Here is a 23,599-nt window from a genome sequence, read left to right as displayed (position 1 = left end):
GTTATTACTAATGTTATAACATACAATCAAACTGTAATAAACTAATAATAATATTTTGGGTCTTCACATTCACATACAGAGCAACCGTGTGTGTGTGTGTGTGTGTGTGTGTGTGTGTGTGTGTGTGTGTGTGTGTGTGCGTCCATGCACGCGTGTATGAGTGCGTGTGTGTGTGTGTGTGCGTGTGTGGCTGCATTCTGAATGTATACAGTGTGTATGATTTTAAACACAGGCCATAAAATGTTATTGTTTGGCCTGATCACTGAGACTGAATTAGTGAATGTAAATTGTGATTTAAATTCAAGACTGACCCTGTTTGTGTGTGTGTGTGTGTGTGTGTGTGTCCTGTACAATATGTGCTTGTGCTATGCAACAGTATGTACAGTATGTGATTACAACATGTGATCTCTCCAGCTGCATGCAGAAATAAATAAAGTCTCTTTTACAGCAAAGTGAAGCGAGTTCATTCCTTCAGCACTATTTATTAATTTATTTATTAATTTATTTATTTTTCAATTTAAAATTAGTCTATATGATCCAACTCAAAGAGTCGGTTCGCTTTCTGAACGACACATCACTCCTAGTGAATCACTTTAACCGAAAGCAACGACTATATTTGCAGCATTTTCTGTAAATAGTACCACACCACGTGCTTTGTTTACTACTTTGACTACATTTACAGTAGCACTTGTTTCAGCGGAGTGATGGAGAGATGGTATTAATCAGTCTTCATGTTCACTTTTGGAGGAAAGGGGGATTTTCCCCTTAACACAGAATACCTTTACAGTATGTATGCATTAATAATTTTTTCGTGCTTCTCTGGTTAAAATTACTCACATCCTGATGTTATCTAATGTTCAGACAGTCACTTGTTGTGCATGCTTGTGTGAAAATCAATGAATACAAGCAACTGCTCAATTTCACCCACGAAAGAAGCTTGGTCAATAGTGCACAATAAACAAGGCAAACAATGGCATTCAGCAAAACATTTTATTATATAATCTATCCAGGGAGAGAGTAGATAAGGTGAATGGGCGGTCTCTATAGAAACTCATTCGACCTCCTACAGGATGTGGGCTAAAATGCTGACCACTACACAGTTACTATTATAAGTTACTTACAAAATCAAGTATCCTTACAACCAATTGCCTGGGTGCAGAGTACAGTACCACACGGAACAGAGAGTGAGGGAAAGCAAGGTCCAAGTTTTATTGTTCCACCACACGAGATCCCCACAGTTTGAGACGTCCCAAAATGCGATCTGACACCCGGAGCAGAAGCTCCCTTATTTATACAGTTTTCTAAACCCAAACATCAATATGTTTAGAAATAGTTTTCCCCGAATACCATTACGTACGCGAATCAACAATTTTGAGAGACATTGTTGTCTCCTTGTTGTAAAGTCTGCTGATCTCATAGACAGTTATCGTGCGGCCTTTGCCGTTCCAGGGACAGTTATCTAGTAGGTGTAGCCCAGCTCCAATACCCATATAATATAATGGGCCCGTCACATTTCATCCTTAAAAAATAACCTGTGTCAGTGTCAGTCCGGACTGGTTCATCGTGAGAAGAGGATTCTCCACACCTTCACACACATTATGAGTAAGTTACTTTCATATTTTGTTCTACATTTTCTGTTTATAATGCTTGCAAATAGTTTACCCCCTTTACTTTACACTATACCTTATAATATCCTTATAATCCTTATACTCCTTTTATTATCCTTATAATATCCTTAGAATGCTCATAATATTCTGCATTCCTTCTGTGTGTGTGTGTGTGTGTGTGTGTGTGTCTGCGCGTGCCTCTGTGTATGTGTGTGTGTGTGTGTGTGTGTGCGCGCGTGCCTCTGTGTATGTGTTCCCCAGTTCCTAGGTTTCATTGTGAATAATAAATTAATCTTAACGTTAATCTTAATCTTTAAGTATGACTCCAACTCATCAATATCACCGCCTAATACATTTCATTCTCTTCTATGTGTCCTAGGTGCCCGTCACTTTCTTATCTCCTTTACTGGAGGAGCTGGATTTGGATCTGAACACTTATCAGCTCGCGCATCTCACAGCTGACTTCACTATGCTACTCGAAGTTCTTCACAGCCCCCTCTGGAGATGCGGGGTTCCCCCCACCTCTCAGATATAGAATCCAGTGAATTCCCAATTCCCAAGTGACTTACTACTTATCCTTGGTCTCCCTCGTGTTTATTTCTTGTGTTTTTCATATACAACAAGGGAGAGGAGGATGGCAGAAAGCAGGTCACTTCTGTGCGATTCGTGGAAAGTGATTAGGCTGAAATTAATCCGTGAAATTGATCAATAAAATGACAGAGCCTATACAAAAATACTGTACTGTATAGTGTTGTTGTTATTATTATTATTATTATTATTATTATTATTATTATTATCGAATTCTATGTGAGTGTCGCAACGCTCTTTCTCAGCGGCGCTAAGCCCCGCCCCGTTCTGCAGGTTTGAGCCGGTAGGGGGCGTGGTGACACGTCACACGCAGTGACCTCAGTTTAACCGAAAGTGAAAGTATCTCTCTCAGACTTCATTCCATTTTGTCGCTGTTGGAAAAGCAGAAAAACTTCAACAGCAGGCGGAAACGGTGATATTAATGTCACACAACATGGACTGCTGAATAAAAGTAAGTTATTTCTTTCACGTTGTCATTATGGGGTGTTGTTTATAGAATTTTGAGGACAATAATGAATGTAATCCATTTTGGAACACAATGTGGAAAAAGTGACGCTGTGAACACTTTCCGGATGCACTGTATATTTTATATATAAGTTTCTCTCTTCGATGAACGTTCAGTGTTTGGGGGATTTAGATTTATTAGTGTGGAACAAACATCATATGTTTTGAGATCTGTCTTCTACGGAAGTCCGGAAAAGGCCATCATGATGTATAATAATCCCCCGTCGTTGTGTTTGTACAAACAGTACTTCCGGTTTCATTTCTCTCTGCAGCAGGGCCGTGGTCCAGACAGAACACCTTCACAATGGAGCGGTTCAGAGAGGTTTATTTTCAGCTTGTACTCGAGTATAAAGAAATAGTCAGTGGTTAGTTGAAGGTTTTCACACTGCGGTAAAGCAGCAGCTCTTCCTGAAATCTCGCTTCATCTAGATGCACATAAACAGCAGCAGAAAAAGCTCCTTCACTTTTATACAAAACCATCATTTTAAATCAATAAGGAACACAACAAACACAACAATTGACAGTATTTATGAGTGTACAGGAAAAACGTTTTTATAACCCTTTACATTTAAATAATGGCAAAATCAATCAAGTTTAAAGAGACACTATAAAGTAGTAAGCCAAATAAATATACATTTACTAAAACATCTTTTAAAAAACTTTATTATTATTATTATTGTTGTTGTTATAAATCTAAGCATAAATATATATTTTTAAACGTGTAGATTCATAACGGTTCATTTCACAGAGGACGTCTGACACCAAAATGTTAATATTGTATTTCTTCTTAAGGCTGAAGTAAAGGGACATTTCAGATTGGTAGGCGATCAAACCCACTCAGATCAGTTCATAGGGACCTACTATAAGCTCACAATAAAGATCAATTCTTTTAACTCTAAAGGTTTGCGAGAGAACACAAAGTTTCTCCGGGGAACGAAAAAGCATAAAAATATGAATTTTTCTCCAGTCTCATATTATTTTTCAGCACCTTGTCCCCTTAGGAGCTCCGCAGGATAATGTTCCTGTAGCTCAGTACTATCCTGCAGACGTAACTGTAATAAAATTCTTAATTAGTTAGTTAATATGATCATTTTTTGGCCATATAGTTTTAATGATAATGAAATGTGACACGGTAATACTAACCGGGAATTTTATTGTGGTTTATCATGAAACTGGTAACCGTTTCATCCCTAATAGTGATCCATCCAGCTATCATCATATTGATAATCATTCATGTAGTAAGACTCTTCAGAGTTAATTGTGATAATAAATGATGATAAATCACTGGCTTAGTAACAGAGGGTTGTGACGTTACTGTTGTAACTTGAAGCCACTGACTCCAGTGTTACTTCAAGAGGACGAAATACTAATTTTACCGAAATATTTAGATATAAGTCATATTGCTATCTTGTAAATAAAATTTGTCTATGAACTATCTATGACTGACTTGGTGTGAGAGATGCTTTGCCAAAGCAGCAGCACAGAGATCTTTATTGTTATTATGGGATGTGTAAAAATATTAGACACTCTAGGTGATTAATGTGTTATTATTGTCCATGTGGTCAGTGAAAACATGAGAACTAGTGAATAAAATCTCCTTCATAAATAAAGATGACACGTCTAAGCATTTTCTACACAACGAACAAAATATATTTAGTATTATGGTACGTGTGATCCCTCTGTAAATACAGATCATGGATTGTTCACAGTCTAAAACAGTCATATGGAACACCCTTACTTTAGACTCACAGAAATCATCTCTGTTTAGTACAACTGATTTCAGACTTACTGACTTCTGGCTCAGAATTTACAGTACATTTATTTATACTAAAACCTCATGTAATGCTGTTAAAGAGAAAGTGGTATTAGACTTAAAGTTGCACTTCTATTAACTACAAATGATTTTAGCTGCCTTCTGGTTCTGCCTTTTTATTTAAAGCATCACAGCTGACCTGCTTACATTTCAAACTGTGTCTCCTCCCTTCCAGTAGAGGTCTCCCTCCCCTCGTTATTGACACACACACACTTACACACACATACACACACTTTGTTTTATCAAAGGAGCAACATTTTCTTTAGTTGAGAGATGTGAAAGATTTTTTCCCCCAACTTTACCTGTGTGTTTGCTTTGTGTTTTCTAGGAGTGTAAGTAATTCCAGCAGAAGCCATCAGCATCTTCAGGACTCAGCTGTGTGTCCACGAGCTGTCTGTGTATACACTAATATTCAAACATGGAGACCCCTGACCTGGACACAGATGATGTGACTCCACCCTCAAAAAACCAGTAAGCTACCATGTCCTAGTATTTTAGTCATTAAATGTTCATATCTGAAATATGTAGTGAGTTTATATGAAAATAATAATTGAACAAAACTTTATACTAAGCAGGAAAACTTAGCAGTCATCACTTGAAAAAACTGCTAGATTCTGTTGATTGTAAGTAAAATGATGTCCTTATGAAAATTAACCATACAGTCGAACAGTAACGAGGCATGAGACAATACCCTAAAGCCACGATACGAGACGTATCCCTATACAGGCTTCAGAAGACGTTACTGACGAGACGGTGTTTACACAAATCAAACCACTGCAGTATCAGTACAATAGGGGCGTTAAACTCAAACTCTGCCTGAGACACTTCAGCATTTTTGTGAGACCCTGAAGGGCCATAATCAAAGTTTATATATTTTTTCTCACATTTATTATATAAGGGGCAATTTGTCCCTTATTAACAACATCTTGATCTTTTTCAGTGAAGCTGTCATAAAGCTATTTCATGGCACCATTATAAATGTACAAAGATTGTAAATTGAGGTGCAAATTGTTTTCAGGGATAAAACACAGACAGGGCATCATTTGGGTACTCAGTGTATTTTATCTTGTATATTTCTTGATCCCAAGCTATTAATTTGTGGTTATGTGAGTGAGACTTACATCAAGTGCAGCACACAGGCGTTTATTTAACCCTCATTTCAGACCGTGGTCAAACCAAACCGTGATAGAAACTCCAGTGCACTCAAAGGTTTATGGGAACTACCTTCAGATGGCTACACTGAGCAGTAGTGTACTACGAGCAGTAGTGAGCAGTAGTTGAGCAGTAGTGTACTACGAGCCGTTTCAGTGTTATTTTTTCCAAGTTCACGCAGGCCAAATGGAACAAGGCTGTGGACTATTAAGTAAGCATGCTTCGAGGCAGTTAGGTTCCCACTCGCAAACTTCCTGCTCTGTATGCTACGACCTCTGCTGCTGCTGCCTAGTGTGTAAGGAGAGGTAGAGGTCATAACAAATATTAATCAGAAATATCATGATATACGATATGATACAATCTCTCACCTTTATTCTGTATCCTGATTATTGAGACAATGAAAATCTGTCTCATGCCCACTCTATAATGTTGTACAGTAAACTACAGAGAAAGAGATCAGACTCACCGGAACCCAGCTGTGTCTCCATGAAGAGTGATGCGTCTATGGATTTTCCTCTGACCTTTAGAAACAGAGACTCCTCATCTGCACACAGGTAACATCTCATAGTTCTCATAGTTAAAGTCACTGCAGAGAGAAAGGCCGTGTTACACATTCTTTTATCCAGTCCAGGGTTATTAGCAGCATTCTGATATTTATCGGATTATGCTGAATGTATCTTGATGATAAAAGTAATAGTAACCGCTAACAAAATAATTAATACAACCAATTAAGACTGTACATTCTACTGTTCATTATTAGAGCAAATTAACTCAAATTAACAAGTCAGTCAAAAATGGTAAAGAAAGTATATAAAGGACTTTCTATAATGTTGTACAGTCAACGACAGAGAAAGAGATCAGACTCACCAGAACCCAGCTGTGTCTCCATGAAGAGTGATGCGTCTATGGATTTTCCTCTGACCTTTAGAAACAGAGACTCCTCATCTGCACACAGGTAACATCTCATAGTTCTCATAGTTAAAGTCACAGTTAATAGCTGTGCTACACAATCATTAGCAACTGTTTTGATTTATATTTTAGTTTCTTGGTCTTTAGTGATACTACAGAACTTTATGAAGGTTAAAATGTCTTACAGGTAATGTCTTAAATGCTAAAGCAAGAAATGCTAATATAAGCAAAACGAACTATAGGAAACAATATGTAATGACACTAAAACTACTACTATTACTAATAATAATATGTGGACTCACGTGGGCCGGGAATCGAACCGCCAACCCTACAATAAGTGGACAACCCACTCTACCACCTGATCCACAGCCATTAATAATCATCATCATCATCATCATCATCATCATCACCACCACGGTTGCTTGGACGTGTCTCCATGAAGAGTGATGTGTCTGAGTATTTCTGTAAAATATAATAGAAAATGGAGACCCTTTATATGATCACAGGCACTGATTATTTACCATAAATCATATAACTAACATTGCAGTATTGATTAATAATAATAATCAAAATCAGCATTTTCCTCAATTTAAACATTTTACCTCCCAAAATCATGTCAGTAGGTCTACTGATAACTAAATTGTCCCTACAGGTGATGGACTGAATCTCATCCACAGTGTAGTATAATTCTGGATAGAGTTACAGATTTTTATACCTGTGAACCTTTCTAGCAGGTTTTTATAATAATAATTATCTGTATTTGCATTTAGGACACATTATCTGTTCATTCTGAATGATGTCCTCATGTTCTGTTACAACCATAATGACCATATACAGTCCCCTCCACAAGTATTGGAACAGCGAGGCCAATTCTTGCACTTTTGCTATACACTGAAGACATTTGGGTTGGAGATAAAAGATGAATGAGACAATAGACCAGAATTTCAGCTTTCATTTCCTGCATGATAAGGTGCCATGTTCTAAGTTATTTAACACATCTAGATGTAAATAATGTGGAAAAAAATCTAGAAAACCTAAAATTAAAATGGGTACATTTTTTCTCCAGGTCCTCAATGTTGGTGATGTTGTATTTAGCACTGTGTTTTCTAAATATTAATGCCCTTACTACAATTATTTGACTAAAATTAGGGCTAAAGTTTAGACTACAGTATTAAAGTGATGAAAGTTATTGTCTTTAACAGCTACAGTTTTTATTCCCAGTGTTCTACAGAAGTCAGGAGACAGAAGAGAAAAGAACATCATCACAGCTACAGGGTAAGATCAAACCCAACAACATGACTGTGACACTGACGCGCTGGTATTATAAACATCTCTGCTGTTATTTCCTGCAGAGTGATTAGATTATAGAAAACATAGCGTAGAATACGGCAAATACACAGTGAGAACATCATAAAGAATGGTTATCTGTGGTAACCAGTCAGAAAATATGTGATCTTAAACTCTAATAATTCAACCCCATGTCTCACCATGTCTTTTTACTTCACCCTGTCACAGACACGACCCAGAACCTGCTGCTGTAAATGAATTCCAGGAAAAGTTCAAATTAAATCTGATGAAGAAATTTCAGTGTTTAAACGGAGTGATGATAAACCCGGAAAACCGAACACTCCTGAATGAGATCTACACAGAGCTGTACATCACAAAGGGAGACGGTGGAGACGTCAATAAAGAACATGAGGTGAGACAGATCGAGGCAGCATCCAGGAGAACAACAACAGAGGAAACACCAATCAAATGCAATGACATCTTTAAGCCGTTATCTGATCAAGACAAACCCATCAGAACTGTGCTGACAAAGCCCTTATCTAAAAAAGACAAACCCATCAGAACTGTGCTGACGAAGGGAGTCGCTGGCATCGGAAAAACAGTCTCTGTGCAGAAGTTCATTCTGGACTGGGCTAAAGGGAAAGCAAATCAGGACATCCACCTCATTTTTTCACTTCCTTTCAGAGAGCTGAATTTGATGAAGGACCAGAAACTGAGTCTGATGGATCTCCTTCATGTCTGTTTTAAGGAGACAAAAGAAACAGAAATGTCCAGTTTGGAAAAGGTTCTGTTCATTTTTGATGGATTGGACGAGTATCGTTTTCCTCTGGATTTCCAGAACACAGAGAGAGTGTGTGATGTAACTGAATCAGCATCAGTGCATGTGCTGCTGATAAACCTGATCAAAGGGAATCTGCTTCCCTCTGCTCTCATCTGGATCACCTCCCGACCAGCAGCAGCTGATCAAATCCCCTCTGAGTGTGTCCATCGAGTCACAGAGGTACGAGGGTTCAATGACCCACAGAAGGAGGATTACTTCAGGAAGAGGATCAGTGATCAGAGCCTGGCCAATAACATCATCACACACCTGAAGTCATTAAGAAGCCTCTACATCATGTGCCACATCCCAGTCTTCTGCTGGATTTCAGCCACTGTTCTAGAGAGAATGTTGGATGAAGCAGAGAATGGAGAGATCCCCAAGACTCTGACTCAAATGTACACACATTTCCTCATCATTCAGACAAACATCATAAGAGACAAGTACTCAAAGAAGCAGGAGAGTGATGAAGAAATGCTTCTCAAACTGGGACAACTGGCTTTTGAGCAGCTGAAGAAAGGCAACCTGATCTTCTATGAGGAAGACCTGAGAGGGTGTGGCATTGATGTGAGAGAAGCAGCAGTGTACTCAGGTGTGTGTACACAGATCTTCAGAGAAGAGTTTGGACTTCACCAGAGTAAAGTGTACTGCTTTGTTCATCTGAGCATTCAGGAGCATCTCGCAGCTCTGTATGTGCACCTGACATTCATGATGGAAAAGAAAAATGTTCTTAAACAGAGTGGGATTTCTGAACCAGAGATTTCATCTAATGAAGAGGATGAATCTGAGATGTCCTCTGACCAGTTGACTGAAGAAATTACAATCTCAGCTGTCCACAAGAGTGCTGTACATCAGGCCATAAAGAGTCAGACTGGACATCTGGATCTTTTCCTCCGCTTTCTTCTGGGTCTCTCACTGGAGTTCAATCAGAAACTCTTACATACCTTAGTATCACATACAGGAAGTAGCTCCCAGATAGGACAGTGGAGCACAGTACAGTACATTAAGATGAAGATCAATGAAGATCTTCCTACAGAGAAATCCATCAATCTGTTCCACTGTCTGAATGAACTGGGGGACAATTCTCTAGTGGAGGAAATCCAACACTACCTGACATCTGGAAAACAAAGTGAACTCTCTTCTTCACAGTGGTCTGCTCTGGTGTTTGTCCTACTGACATCAGCAGAGGAACTGGAGGAATTTGACCTGAGTAAATATATCTCTACAGATAAAATAAGAGATGAGATTCTTGTGAAGGTGATGCCTGTGATTGCAGCATCCAGAAAAGCAATGTAAGTCAATCTGAATAGAACTCTTCTACTGTTACAGTGTTAAGAGAACAAATCAAATGTCTTAGCTGTTCAGATGAATCTAACTCTTCACGACATTTTAGACTTTTTCTTTTCTCCTCTTATGAACATTTAAGATCAGGCTCTTGCATTCCCATTTGGTGTCCCGGATCTTATACTCCATGTTTATACAATGTGTGTGATGATGTACGCAGCTGAAAACTCCCACCAAGCCGAATCTGAACAGCTCTGACTGTGTGGGACTTTTGTCTAACGGATGTTTGTGCTTTTGAAACTGAGAAGTTGCAGTGAAAGGTTTGAGGACTTGTTTGATAATTTGCATTACTGTTAGTTCATTATGTATTATTTCCTTCAGCATCAGGTGTGATACAATTCAACAAAGTGGTTGGTCAGCTCTGGCCTCAGTGCTCAGCTCAGAAACCTCCAATCTGAGAGAACTGCATCTGACTGTGGATACACTGGATCTGACTTGGAGTAATCTAGGAGACTCAGGAGTGAAGCGTCTCTCTGCTGTACTGGAGAATCCTCAGTGTACAGTAAAAAATCTGAAGTAAGATCATCTCTCTGAGAGACACAGTACCTCACTAAAAGCTGCAGTTAATAGTTGTGTGCAGTTCTGTTTTTTCAGTTAAATCAGTACAACATACAGAACAAATATATTAGTCATTAAACACATCACTTGTGCAATAATAGTAATAATTAAATGCACTTAGATATGTGTATAAAAATACATTTAAACAGAGATTTAAAAAAATCCTGACTCATTACTTTACCCCTAAATATTTTATTGAGTAGAAAAACAAACCAACTGACATACAGCAACAGTCATTCACAGTTTTTTTTCTTTTTATCCTAACACAAACCCCCCACCCCCCCCCCCCCCCCCCCCCCCACCCCACCCCCACTCATCATGGCTAACCAATAGCTATCGCTGGTTATATAGATATTGTAAAACCCAATAACAGGCACAAAAATTTAAGTGGGAAGTATCTGTAACTCCATAAAATATGCAATAAAGGGTTGCCATTTATAAAAAAAAAATATATATATTGTCAGTACAACCCCTCATCGTATACCTTATTTTCTTGAGTTTTAAAAAAAACATCACGTCCTTTAGACACTGGGAGATAGATGGACATTTCGCAGACTTCCGATGCAACAGTAGGGAACGTCTTGCTATAAGGGATGTGAAAGCGATAACATTCTTTTGTATCGAGCTCAATGGAACTGAGACATCAGGAATCCCAAATACAGCAATCAATGGGCAAGGTTTTAAATCTACCCTGAGAATAGTGGACAAGATGGTAAAGAAACCAGACTAAAAACCATGGAGATCAGGGCAGAAGAAAAACATATGGCCAAGATGACAGGGAGAGCCATGGCATTTATCACACTTGTCCTCTATGTCCGGATACATCACAGAAAGTCTCGACTTGGACAGATGGACTTTGTGTAAAACTTTGAACTGTATAAGTCCAAGACGAGCACAAGAAGTGGTAGACTGTACCCTCCCTATAGCACGTTCCCAACACTCCTCACTTATCTGTACTCCTAACTCCGTTTCCTACGCATTCTTAATTTTGGTGCTCGCCTCACTACCTAGCGCCAGAATAAAATCATAAATCCTAGAAATCATTCCTCTCTGATGTGGATTGATGAAAACAAGCTTTCCCAAGCCTGTTCAGGAGGCGCAGAGGGGAAATTAGGAAAACATCTAGAAACGAATTCTGAATTTGAAAATAACAAAAGAGATGCGGCACAGGGAGGTCATAAGCAGATGACAGATTGGCAAAGCTATCAAAGACAACATCGGCATACAGATTTTAAACTTGTTTAAGGCCCTTGTCATACCACACTGAAAATGTAGAGTCCAAACACGATGGAGGAAATAGGTGGTTGTTGTCTAAAGGACCCAAAGAGGATGCACCTACAAATTTAAAGCGCCGTCTAAATTGATACTCATTATTTTTAGCATAAATAATCAATAGATTTACACCATAATCGGTCAGTATGAATAATAATATCTTGTGATTGGACAAAAGAAGGGAGACAGTCCAACATAAAAGACACATCATTTTTACAGTACATTTTAAACCAAAATGAAAATGTGTTGATGAAGAGTGTGTCATTTTGTCTCTGCAGGTTGCAGTATTGTGATATCTCAGATGAAGGCTGTACTGCTCTGGCTTCAGCTCTGAGATCAAACCCCTCACACCTGAGAGAACTGAATCTGTCTAGGAATAATCTAGGAGACTCAGGAGTGAAGTGTCTCTCTGCTGTCCTGGAGAATCCTCACTGTAAACTGGAGATACTGAAGTAAGATCATCTCTCTGAGAGTCACATGACCTGCTCCTCAGTAAGACACATTCTCTAATAGTGAGACTGAAGCAGAGGTTTTAGGTTCATCATCAATGTCCTGAGGAGGAAGATTGTTTCTTTTCACTGCACACTGATGATCTGTCACAGAGTCTTTGGGTCAGATGTACGTATGTGAGAAGCTGCAGCACAAAACGTGACTTGATGCGACTGCAATGTGTCTAAAATTACTGTGAAATTTACTACAATTTATTACAGAAGTCTCTGAAAGTCTGATTTTCTTCATACTCGCTTTAATGATTAGTTTTATTTGTCTTAATTTATGGGTTTGTATTGGCTCACTTTTTTAAAAAAAATATTTTTAAATAAATGGCAATAATATAAAACATCTGATATTCACAAATTCTCTCAGTGGTGCTCTTAGTCCCTGATCTAGTGAACTAGCATGAGGATGTGTTTTTGATAGAAACTCCAAAGCATTTCTATAAGTTGCTCTGGATAAAGGGGTCTGCTAAACACTGTAAACATGTTTAAAATAAGCAATTTAAACTCAACAGAATATTCCAGATATACAATTGCAGTAATCCATGCAAATTATGAGTTAAGGCAAAATTATAATGGTTAAGTCTATGGGTTACTGATCAGAAGGTTGGGCCCTTGAGCAAGGCTCTTAACCCTATCTGCTCCAGGGGCGCTGTATCATGGCTGATCCTGCACTCTGACCCAAACTTCCTAACAAGCTGGGAAATGTGAAGAAAAGAATTTCACTGTGCTGTAATGTATATGTGATAAATAAAGGTTTCTTCTTATGTATAAATGTACACACACTCAGGAGCACGAGTAGAATACGAATTAAGAGGATTTTCATGAATACCAAATTTCTTGTGTAAACGCTCGTACAAACGATTTACACACAAACCCGTTCATATCCAGTTTTATAAATGAGGCACATTGTTAATTAGAATAAACAGATGATATTAAATCCTCATGTCATTCTGAATAATAAAATCCCACACATCATCTTTAATGTAATGAAAATGTGTTGATGAAGAGTGTGTCATTGTGTCTCTGCAGGTTGCAGTATTGTGATATCTCAGATGAAGGCTGTGCTGCTCTGACTTCAGCTCTGAGATCAAACCCCTCACACCTGAGAGAACTGGAGCTGTCTATGAATAATACAGGAGACTCAGGAGTGAAGTGTCTCTCTGCTGGACTGGAGAATCCTCACTGTAAACTGGAGATACTGAAGTAAGATCATCTCTCTGAGAGTCACATGACCTGCTCCTCAGTAAGACACATTCTCTAATAGTGAGACTGAAGCAGAGGTTTTAGGTTCATCATCAATGTCCTGAGGAGGAAGATTGTTTCTTTTCACTGCACACTGATGATCTGTCACAGAGTCTTTGGGTCAGATGTACGTATGTGAGAAGCTGCAGCACAAAACGTGACTTGATGCGACTGCAATGTGTCTAAAATTACTGTGAAATTTACTACAACACTGTAACTAATCACACAAACTGCAGCTCAGACACAAACTAAATACACTGTGTGTGAGCTGCAGGGTTTAAAAGCAGCAGGGAAATAGTGCAAATGATCTCAAAATAAAGAATTTTTCAATTAAAATGAGAAGTTACTGTCATAGAACTGAAAATGTAAAATATATATATATATATATATATATATATATGAAACATTTGATTTTTAAAGAAAAATGTAGTCACTATGAAAAGGGTTGCCAGATCTGCTTTACAGAAGCATCCCAATGGACTTCACTATAAATTTTAGTCTCACACTTACTTACTTTTTTCCCTCTGGGGAACACGGGCCACTGACGACCTTCCACCATCTTTCACCGTTGTTCGCTAACCTCTCCAGTTGTTTTCACTCCTTTAGACCTATCAACACACAAAGTATGATTTTACTGACTTTGGGGGTCATTTATCGATCTTTTAGTAAAGTTGTGTGTAAATGTTTGCGTGAGTCAAACCCAACTCGAATTCTCCACCGGATTTACAAAAGTCTCTGAAAGTCTGATTTTCTTCGTACTCGCTTTAATGATTAGTTTTATTTGTCTTAATTTATGGGTTTGTATTGGCTCACTTTTAAAATATTTTTAAATAAATGTCAATAATATAAAACATCTGTTATTCACAAATTTTCTCAGTGGTGCTCTTAGTCCCTGATCTAGTGAACTAGCATGAGGTTGTGTTTTTGATAGAAACTCCAAAGCACTTCTATAAGTCGCTCTGGATAAAGGGGTCTGCTAAACACTGTAAACATGTTTAAAATAAGCACTTTAAACTCAACAGAATATTATATATAAAATTACCATATATACTTTATAAATTTGCAGAAATCAATGCAAATTATATGATTTGAAGTTGATCAAGTCAAGGTTTATATTTGTTAGTCTGCGGCTCAAGCTGGGAAATGTGAAGAAAAGAATTTCACTGTGCTGTAATGTATATGTGATAAATAAAGACTTCTTCTTATGTATAAATGTACACACACTCAGGAGCACGAGTAGAATACGAATTAAGAGGATTTTCATGAATACCAAATTTCTTGTGTAAACGCTCATACAAACGATTTACACACAAACCCGTTCATATCCAGTTTTATAAATGAGGCACATTGTTAATTAGAATAAACAGATGATATTAAATCCTCATGTCATTCTGAATAATAAAATCCCACACATCATCTTTAATGTAATGAAAATGTGTTGATGAAGAGTGTGTCATTGTGCCTCTGCAGGTTGTATAATTGTGATATCTCAGATGAAGGCAGTGCTGCTCTGGCTTCAGCTCTGAGATCAAACCCCTCACACCTGAGAGAACTGGATCTGTCTGAGAATAATCTAGGAGACTCAGGAGTGAAGTGTCTCTCTGCTGTACTGAAGAATCCTCACTGTAAACTGGAGATACTGAAGTAAGATCATCTCTCCGAGAGTCACATGACCTGCTCCTCAGTAAGACACATTCTCTAATAGTGAGACTGAAGCAGAGGTTTTAGGTTCATCATCAATGTCCTGAGGAGGAAGATTGTTTCTTTTCACTGCACACTGATGATCTGTCACAGAGTCTTTGGGTCAGATGTACGTATGTGAGAAGCTGCAGCACAAAACGTGACTTGATGCGACTGCAATGTGTCTAAAATTACTGTGAAATTTACTACAACACTGTAACTAATCACACAAACTGCAGCTCAGACACAAACTAAATACACTGTGTGTGATGCAGGGTTTAAAAGCAGCAGGGAAATGGTGCAAATGATCTCAAAATAAAGAATTTTTTAATTAAAAATGAGAAGTTAATGTCATAGAACTGAAAAGGTCAAAATATGATGAAACATTTGATTTTGAATTAACAATGGAGTCACTATGAATAGGGTTGCCAGATCTGCTTTACAGAAGCAGGCCAATGGACTTCACTATAAATTTCAATCTCACACTTACTTACTTTTTTCCCTCTGGGGAACACAGGCCACTGACGACCTTCCACCATCTTTCACCGTTGTTCACTAACCTCTCCAGTTGTTTTCACTCCTTTAGACCTATCAACGCCCAAAGTACTATTTTAATGACTTTGGGGGTAATTTATCGATCTTTTAGTAAAGTTGTGTGTAAATGTTTGCGTGAGTCAAACCCAAATCGAATTTTCCTCAGGATTTACAAAAGTCTCTGAAAGTCTGATTTTCTTCGTACTCGCTTTAATGATTAGTTTTATTTGTCTTAATTTATGGGTTTGTATTGGCTCAATTTTTTAATATTTTTAAATAAATGTCAATAATATAAAACATCTGATCTTCACAAATTCTCTCAGTGGTGCTCTTAGTCCCTGATCTAGTGAACTAGCATGAGGATGTGTTTTTGATAGAAACTCCAAAGCACTTCTATAAGTCGCTCTGGATAAAGGGGTCTGCTAAACGCTGTAAACATGTTTAAAATAAGCAATTTAAACTCAACAGAATATTCCAGATATACAATTGCAGTAATCCATGCAAATTATGAGTTAAGGCAAAATTATAATGGTTAAGTCTATGGGTTACTGATCAGAAGGTTGGGCCCTTGAGCAAGGCTCTTAACTCTATCTGCTCCAGGGGCGCTGTATCATGGCTGATCCTGCACTCTGACCCAAACTTCCTAACAAGCTGGGAAATGTGAAGAAAAGAATTTCACTGTGCTGTAATGTATATGTGATAAATAAAGGTTTCTTCTTATGTATAAATGTACACACACTCAGGAGCACGAGTAGAATACGAATTAAGAGGATTTTCATGAATACCAAATTTCTTGTGTAAACGCTCGTACAAACGATTTACACACAAACCCGTTCATATCCAGTTTTATAAATGAGGCACATTGTTAATTAGAATAAACAGATGATATTAAATCCTCATGTCATTCTGAATAATAAAATCCCACACATCATCTTTAATGTAATGAAAATGTGTTGATGAAGAGTGTGTCATTGTGTCTCTGCAGGTTGTGTAATTGTGATATCTCAGGTGAAGGCTGTGCTGCTCTGGCTTCAGCTCTGAGATCAAAACCCTCACACCTGAGAGAACTGGATCTGTCTGATAATAATCTAGGAGACTCAGGAGTGAAGTGTCTCTCTGCTGGACTGGAGAATCCTCACTGTAAACTGGAGATACTGAAGTAAGATCATCTCTCTGAGAGTCACATGACCTGCTCCTCAGTAAGACACATTCTCTAATAGTGAGACTGAAGCAGAGGTTTTAGGTTCATCATCAATGTCCTGAGGAGGAAGATTGTTTCTTTTCATCATCATGTCTGATCCTGCACTCTGACCCAAACTTCCTAACAAGCTGGGAAATGTGAAGAAAAGAATTTCACTGTGCTGTAATGTATATGTGATAAATAAAGGTTTCTTCTTATGTATAAATGTACACACACTCAGGAGCACGAGTAGAATACGAATTAAGAGGATTTTCATGAATACCAAATTTCTTGTGTAAACGCTCGTACAAACGATTTACACACAAACCCGTTCATATCCAGTTTTATAAATGAGGCACATTGTTAATTAGAATAAACAGATGATATTAAATCCTCATGTCTTTCTGAATAATAAAATCCCACACATCATTTTTAATGTAATGAAAATTTGTTGATGAAGAGTGTGTCATTGTGCCTCTGCAGGTTGTGGGATTGTGGTGTCTCAGATGAAGGCTGTACTGCTCTGACTTCAGCTCTGAGATCAAACCCCTCACACCTGAGAGAACTGGATCTGTCTTATAATAAACTCGGAGACTCAGGAGTGAAGTGTCTCTCTGCTGTCCTGGAGAATCCTCACTGTAAACTGGAGATACTGAAGTAAGATCATCTCTCTGAGAGTCACATGACCTGCTCCTCAGTAAGACACATTCTCTAATAGTGAGACTGAAGCAGAGGTTTTAGTTTCATCATCAATGTCCTGAGGAGGAAGATTGTTTCTTTTCACTGCACACTGATGATCTGTCACAGTGTCTTTGTGTCAGATGTACGTATGTGCAACTAAATACACTGTGTGTGAGCTGCAGGGTTTAAAAGCTGCAGGGAAATGGTGCAAATGATCTCAAAATGAAGAATTTGCAGGATTTCAGTCCTTCACGGCGTAGTGTGTTACCAATTGTTTTCTTGGTGACTATGGTCCCAGCTGCCTTGAGATCATTGACAAGATCCTCCCGTGTAGTTCTGGGCTGATTCCTCACTGTTCTCATGATCATTGCAACTCCACGAGGTGAGATCTTGCGTGGAGCCCCAGGCCGAGGGAGATCGACAGTTCTTTTGTGTTTCTTCCATTTGCGAATAATCGCACCAACTGTTGTCACCTTCTCACCAAGCTGCTTGGCAATGGTCTTTTAGCCCATTCCAGACTTGTGTAGGTCTACAATCTTGTCCCTGACATCCTTGGAGAGCTCTTTGGTCTTGGCCATGGTGGAGAGTTTGGAATCTGATTGATTGACTGCTTCTGTGGACAGGTGTCTTTTATACAGGCAACAAGTTGAGATTAGGAGCACTCCCTTTAAGAGTGTGCTCCTAATCTCAGCTCATTACCTGTATAAAAGACAACTGGGAGCCAGAAATCTTTCTGATTGAGAGGGGGTCAAATACTTATTTCCCTCATTAAAATGCAAATCAATTTATAACATTTTTGACATGCGTTTTTCTGGATTTTCTTGTTATTCTGTCTCTCACTGTTCAAATAAATCTACCATTAAAATTATAGACTGATCATTTCTTTGTCAGTGGGCAAACGTACAAAATCAGCAGGGGATCAAATACTTTTTTCCCTCACTGTAAATGTGCAGAAATCAATGCAAATTATATGATTTGAAGTTGATCAAGTCAAGGTTTACATTCGTTAGTCTGGGGCTCAAGCTGGGAAATGTGAAGAAAAGAATTTCACTGTGCTGTAATGTATATGTGATAAATAAAGGTTTCTTCTTATGTATAAATGTACACACACTCAGGAGCACGAGTAGAATACGAATTAAGAGGATTTTCATGAATACCAAATTTCTTGTGTAAACGCTCATACAAACGATTTACACACAAACCCGTTCATATCCAGTTTTATAAATGAGGCACATTGTTAATTAGAATAAACAGATGATATTAAATCCTCATGTCATTCTGAATAATAAAATCCCACACATCATCTTTAATGTAATGAAAATGTGTTGATGAAGAGTGTGTCATTGTGTCTCTGCAGGTTGTGTGATTGTGATATCTCAGATGAAGGCTGTGCTGCTCTGGCTTCAGCTCTGAGATCAAACCCCTCACACCTGAGAGAACTGGATCTGTCTGAGAATAATCTAGGAGACTCAGGAGTGAAGTGTCTCTCTGCTGGACTGGAGAATCCTCACTGTAAACTGGAGATACTGAAGTAAGATCATCTCTCTGAGAGTCACATGACCTGCTCCTCAGTAAGACACATTCTCTAATAGTGAGACTGAAGCAGAGGTTTTAGTTTCATCATCAGTGTCCTGAGGAGGAAGATTGTTTCTTTTCACTGCACACTGATGATCTGTCACAGAGTCTTTGGGTCAGATGTACGTATGTGAGAAGCTGCAGCACAAAACGTGACTTGATGCGACTGCAATGTGTCTAAAATTACTGTGAAATTTACTACAACACTGTAACTAATCACACAAACTGCAGCTCAGACACAAACTAAATACACGGTGTGTGATGCAGGGTTTAAAAGCAGCAGGGAAATGGTGCAAATGATCTCAAAATAAAGAATTTTTAAATTAAAATAAGAAGTTAGTCATTTAACCATCTAATCCGTTATGAGATTCATTGACAACGATTTTCATCATCAGTTATTATCGATATTATCGATTAGGTGTTGCAGCTCTAGTCAAAACACTAAGTGTTTCAGATAAATAATGAGTGATTTTTTTTAATGATTTCACTTTGGTGATAATAAAACAGGGTCTAGTGTTAGTCAATGGAATGTGTGTAAAATAACAGAGCAACACATTCTGCATAAATAAAACAGTCAGACTTGTTCTTGTCAGTACTGAATAAACCATTTAAACATTCACACTATCTCTCTCTGTCTTTCACTCTCTCTCTCTCTCTCTCTCTCTCACACACACACACACACACACACACACACACACACACACACATCCCACTCATTTCAAGATACACAAAGTATGTCTTGATGTTCATAAACTGAGAGAGTGAAGAGTGTCATTGTGTCTCTGCAGGTTGCAGTATTGTGATATCTCAAATGAAGGCTGTGCTGCTCTGGCTTCAGCTCTGAGATCAAACCCCTCACACCTGAGAGAACTGGAGCTGTCTGTGAATAAAATAAGCTCCTCAGGAGTAAAGTGTCTCTCTGCTCTGAAGAATGATGAACATTACCAACTACAGACACTGATGTGAGTAACGATATTTTTTTAGATAAAAATTGAAACAAAAGAAAAGACTGATTAGCATTATTTTGTACATTAGTATTAGTTTGTACATTTCATTTTAGTTGCAGTAAATATCAGATTATCGGATACTGGGTTCAAATTTCACTATATTCGATTCAATCAGACTTTTTCTAACAGTTAGCTTTAATGGTGTTTGGTATTAATTTAAAATTCGTGTGAAAGCAGAAGACAGGGAGTCAGACAGAGTCTACAAAATGTCAGCACTGAGTGCATGAGAGTGATTGTAAATGAACACCTCGTCTCCTTGTGACACCCTGCTATCTCTGACTTCATACTGCTGCTTTTGTCTGAATCACATGATCTCGGCTTCTCCCTGTTTCTGATCAGCAGCAGATTTTCTTCTCCACTCTCATAAAAGCGAATTAAAATCATCATCTTTTATGCCACACTGCTACAAATATTTTATTTAAGGAGTCACTTTACTCTGACACTCCTTCCAGCACTCCACCTCCACACCGTGTCTTCTGTCATTCCTGTAAAGTTCCCCTCCACTTGTTCTTAACGTCTGCACGTAAATACACGTGTAGAACAAGAGATAAAACACACAGCAGTGATCACTGTTTTAAAAATAAAGCTCTACAGCCTGTGATTGTATAAGAGCAGTGATGTGATGGTAAATATCTGCTCATGTTCCTGTTAGATCTTGTGGAAGTTCTCATCTGTTCTAGCTAAATGTTCTAACAAGTGTATTCTATAAGAATGAAGGAATGTTGAATGATTATGAAGAGGAGATAATAATGTTTTCCTTGCAGCAGAGATGATTACATGCTGTTGATCATGAAGTACCACAGTCTAGATTTTGGTTATTAATTCAGATATCTGTCTTTTAGATTTTAATAGACTACACACATCTGATCACTGAGTAGAACGACCTGTGACCCCTGGACAACATTTCCTCAATGCCAATGAAAACCTGAGGGATTATTTGGAACAGCAGGTGAAAAACCACACGAACTCCAGCTGGACCCAGTCAGTGGAAGACGGAGCTGAAATGGACAGGAACAGTTTCATGGCATTGATGGGATTCTCACCTGACCGGATTAGCATCTGAGGAGTTTATGTGAAGAAGCCCCTGGGAGACTCACTACAAGTCACATTTATCACTCTGTCCTTTAGCTGGTATTTAATATAGTGTAGATTTTTTGGTTCCAGGATCAGATCTAATCTGTTCTTTATTTTCTCTGATATCTGATCTCCATTTCTTTGCTAGTATCAGCTGATCATACCCGGTATGGGATCAGTGCCTTCTCTATTATTTAAGTATACACTACTTGCAGTATTTTGCGTAATTGTGTCAGTCAAATACAGTACATTTTGAAGAAGTGAATATGTTGTATCTTTGTATTAGACTACAACTTGAGAAGAATACAGTAGACACTCGGAGGTAAAGTTAACTCGTGTATTAAAACCAGAGCAAGAGAGAAACATATCAATGCGCATGGCTAATTACCAATCAGAAATCAATGCTAAAGGGAGTGATTCCACTTAAAGAAATCGATCCACTCTAAACACTACAGTCTTTAGTTCTGCTGGAACAACCCCAGATGGAAAATGATGGAAAGTGGGGAACGGACACAGAGTTTATGTTGAACTTCAGCTTATAAACCACAATAATGCCTCCGCCTCTGCCATATAACCTCCGGAGAGCCAATACTCCAAATCCCGCTGGAGTGATCTGATTAAACAGGATAATTTTCTTTATGCCAGGTTTCAGTTACGAACAACAAGTCCAGCTTTTTATCTGTAAGAAAATCCGATAAAAGCAGCGCCTTGTTATTCACAGACTGCGCATTGAATATAATTTTTACGTAGACACATACAAAGAAATGCTGTGAAGCAAAGATGCCTTCAAAAATAATAAAATTACATGTTTCTACATTTAAAAAAATACTATAAAGAGCAGTAAATAGTAATAAATTAAACAAAGTCAGTATTTGGTGTGATGACCCTTTCCCTAGGGGGAAAAAAAAGTATTCTCAGGAACACTTGTTTAGTTTTATAATGAAATTTGCTGATAAGTTTTACTGAGCATCTTGGAGAATCCGCTGCAGTTCCTCTGACTGTCGCACTCATGCCTTTTTTTTTCTTTTTTGCTAAAGTAGAATTCATAAAATCTATAACAAAATACAGTTTATACATATATGCATATATACACTGTACAGCGCTGTGCAAAGGTCATCAATAATTATTCAGTGGTGAAAATGATTATAAATGTACAGTACATTAATTCCAGTTTCAGTCAAACAGCCACACATGCAGGTCAGTATTAAAAATAAAATATTTATGATTTCATACTCTCTTAACTGTTCAGTAGTCTGTGATTTATGATCAGTAACAATAACGATGGAAAATTATATTCAACAGAAAGTCACACAGGTCTTCAACATTAAGAACAGGATGAATTTATTCCAACAGGAAGATCTTGTTTTAATGCCGCACACTGACACATGATGATGATGATGATGATGATGATGATGAATGATTTGCTGTGATGTAATTAACAGTGTATATAACACTCCCTGTTATAACACTGGTGTTACTAAACTTCTGAACAAGTCTGATTTAATTTTTAAATCAGTCAAAAAGATGTCAACAAGACGTCGTGTGTGTGTGTGTGTGTCAGTGTGTCTTTTAAAAGCTGGGTATTCTGGGTATAAACAGATTCAGAAAACACATGAATACTTAATGTCATATATAATATGCAAATACATATTAAATGTAAATAAAAATAAATATGATAAGAATGCATTTTTTTCTGTCTGGATGATTTGAGTCTTATTCCAGTATTCCAGAAACACGTAGTTGAGTGTGAACTTTTCTTGTTGCTGGTATGTTTGTTGTATATTTTTTGTTTGTTTGTTTTTTTACTATTATTATTTAAATGATACTGACTTCCTTTTTTCCTGATCATACTAACACATTTTTATCAGTAGGAAATCAATTTTGGGGAAAGTCATGTTATTACAGACATCCTAATGCTCTAGATCAGGGGTGTCAGACGTACGGCCCGCTAGGGGGTTCAATCCGGCCCGCAGGATGAATTCTGAAAGTGAAAAAATGCATAACACACACGAACTAGAATTTTTAAATAAAATGCTATTCTTAAACTATCCGCTAGGGGCGCACTGTTTTAGTCAGAGTAGAAGACGCAGCACAAATCTGGGACTGAACAGCAGATGGCAGCAATGCGCCTGTGTGCTTGGTGTCTATGCAACAAGTTTCGGTGCTCAAGGAATAGAATATTTGGCGCCACTATGAGACTCGTCATGGCGAAAAATACGACAGCTTGTAAGGACGACTGAGAAGAGAGAAGATAAATGAATTGCTGGTGGGTCTGAGG

The 23,599-nt window shown here is 38.0% G+C and overlaps 1 protein-coding gene across 8 annotated transcripts in view; it reads left to right on the top strand.

Annotated features, from left to right (window-relative positions):
* LOC108272567 (NACHT, LRR and PYD domains-containing protein 12) overlaps nucleotides 1–23,599 on the top strand; it is a 133,427-nt gene that overhangs the window by 68,655 nt on the left and 41,173 nt on the right. For 6 of the 8 annotated variants that reach the window (XM_053684311.1, XM_053684312.1, XM_053684307.1 and 3 more), the window contains 2 exons: nucleotides 17,468–17,641; nucleotides 19,023–19,196. In XM_053684311.1, coding sequence (XP_053540286.1) covers nucleotides 17,468–17,641; nucleotides 19,023–19,196 — 348 coding nt within the window. The other 2 variants (XM_053684313.1, XM_053684314.1) reach the window with 2 other exon arrangements.

The sequence above is a fragment of the Ictalurus punctatus genome, chromosome 12 (genome assembly GCF_001660625.3).
Source record: "Ictalurus punctatus breed USDA103 chromosome 12, Coco_2.0, whole genome shotgun sequence".
In the NCBI taxonomy this organism is placed as follows: domain Eukaryota; kingdom Metazoa; phylum Chordata; class Actinopteri; order Siluriformes; family Ictaluridae; genus Ictalurus; species Ictalurus punctatus.
The sequence above is the reverse complement of the archived record's forward strand: the minus strand, read 5'-3'. Positions and strand labels throughout refer to the sequence as shown.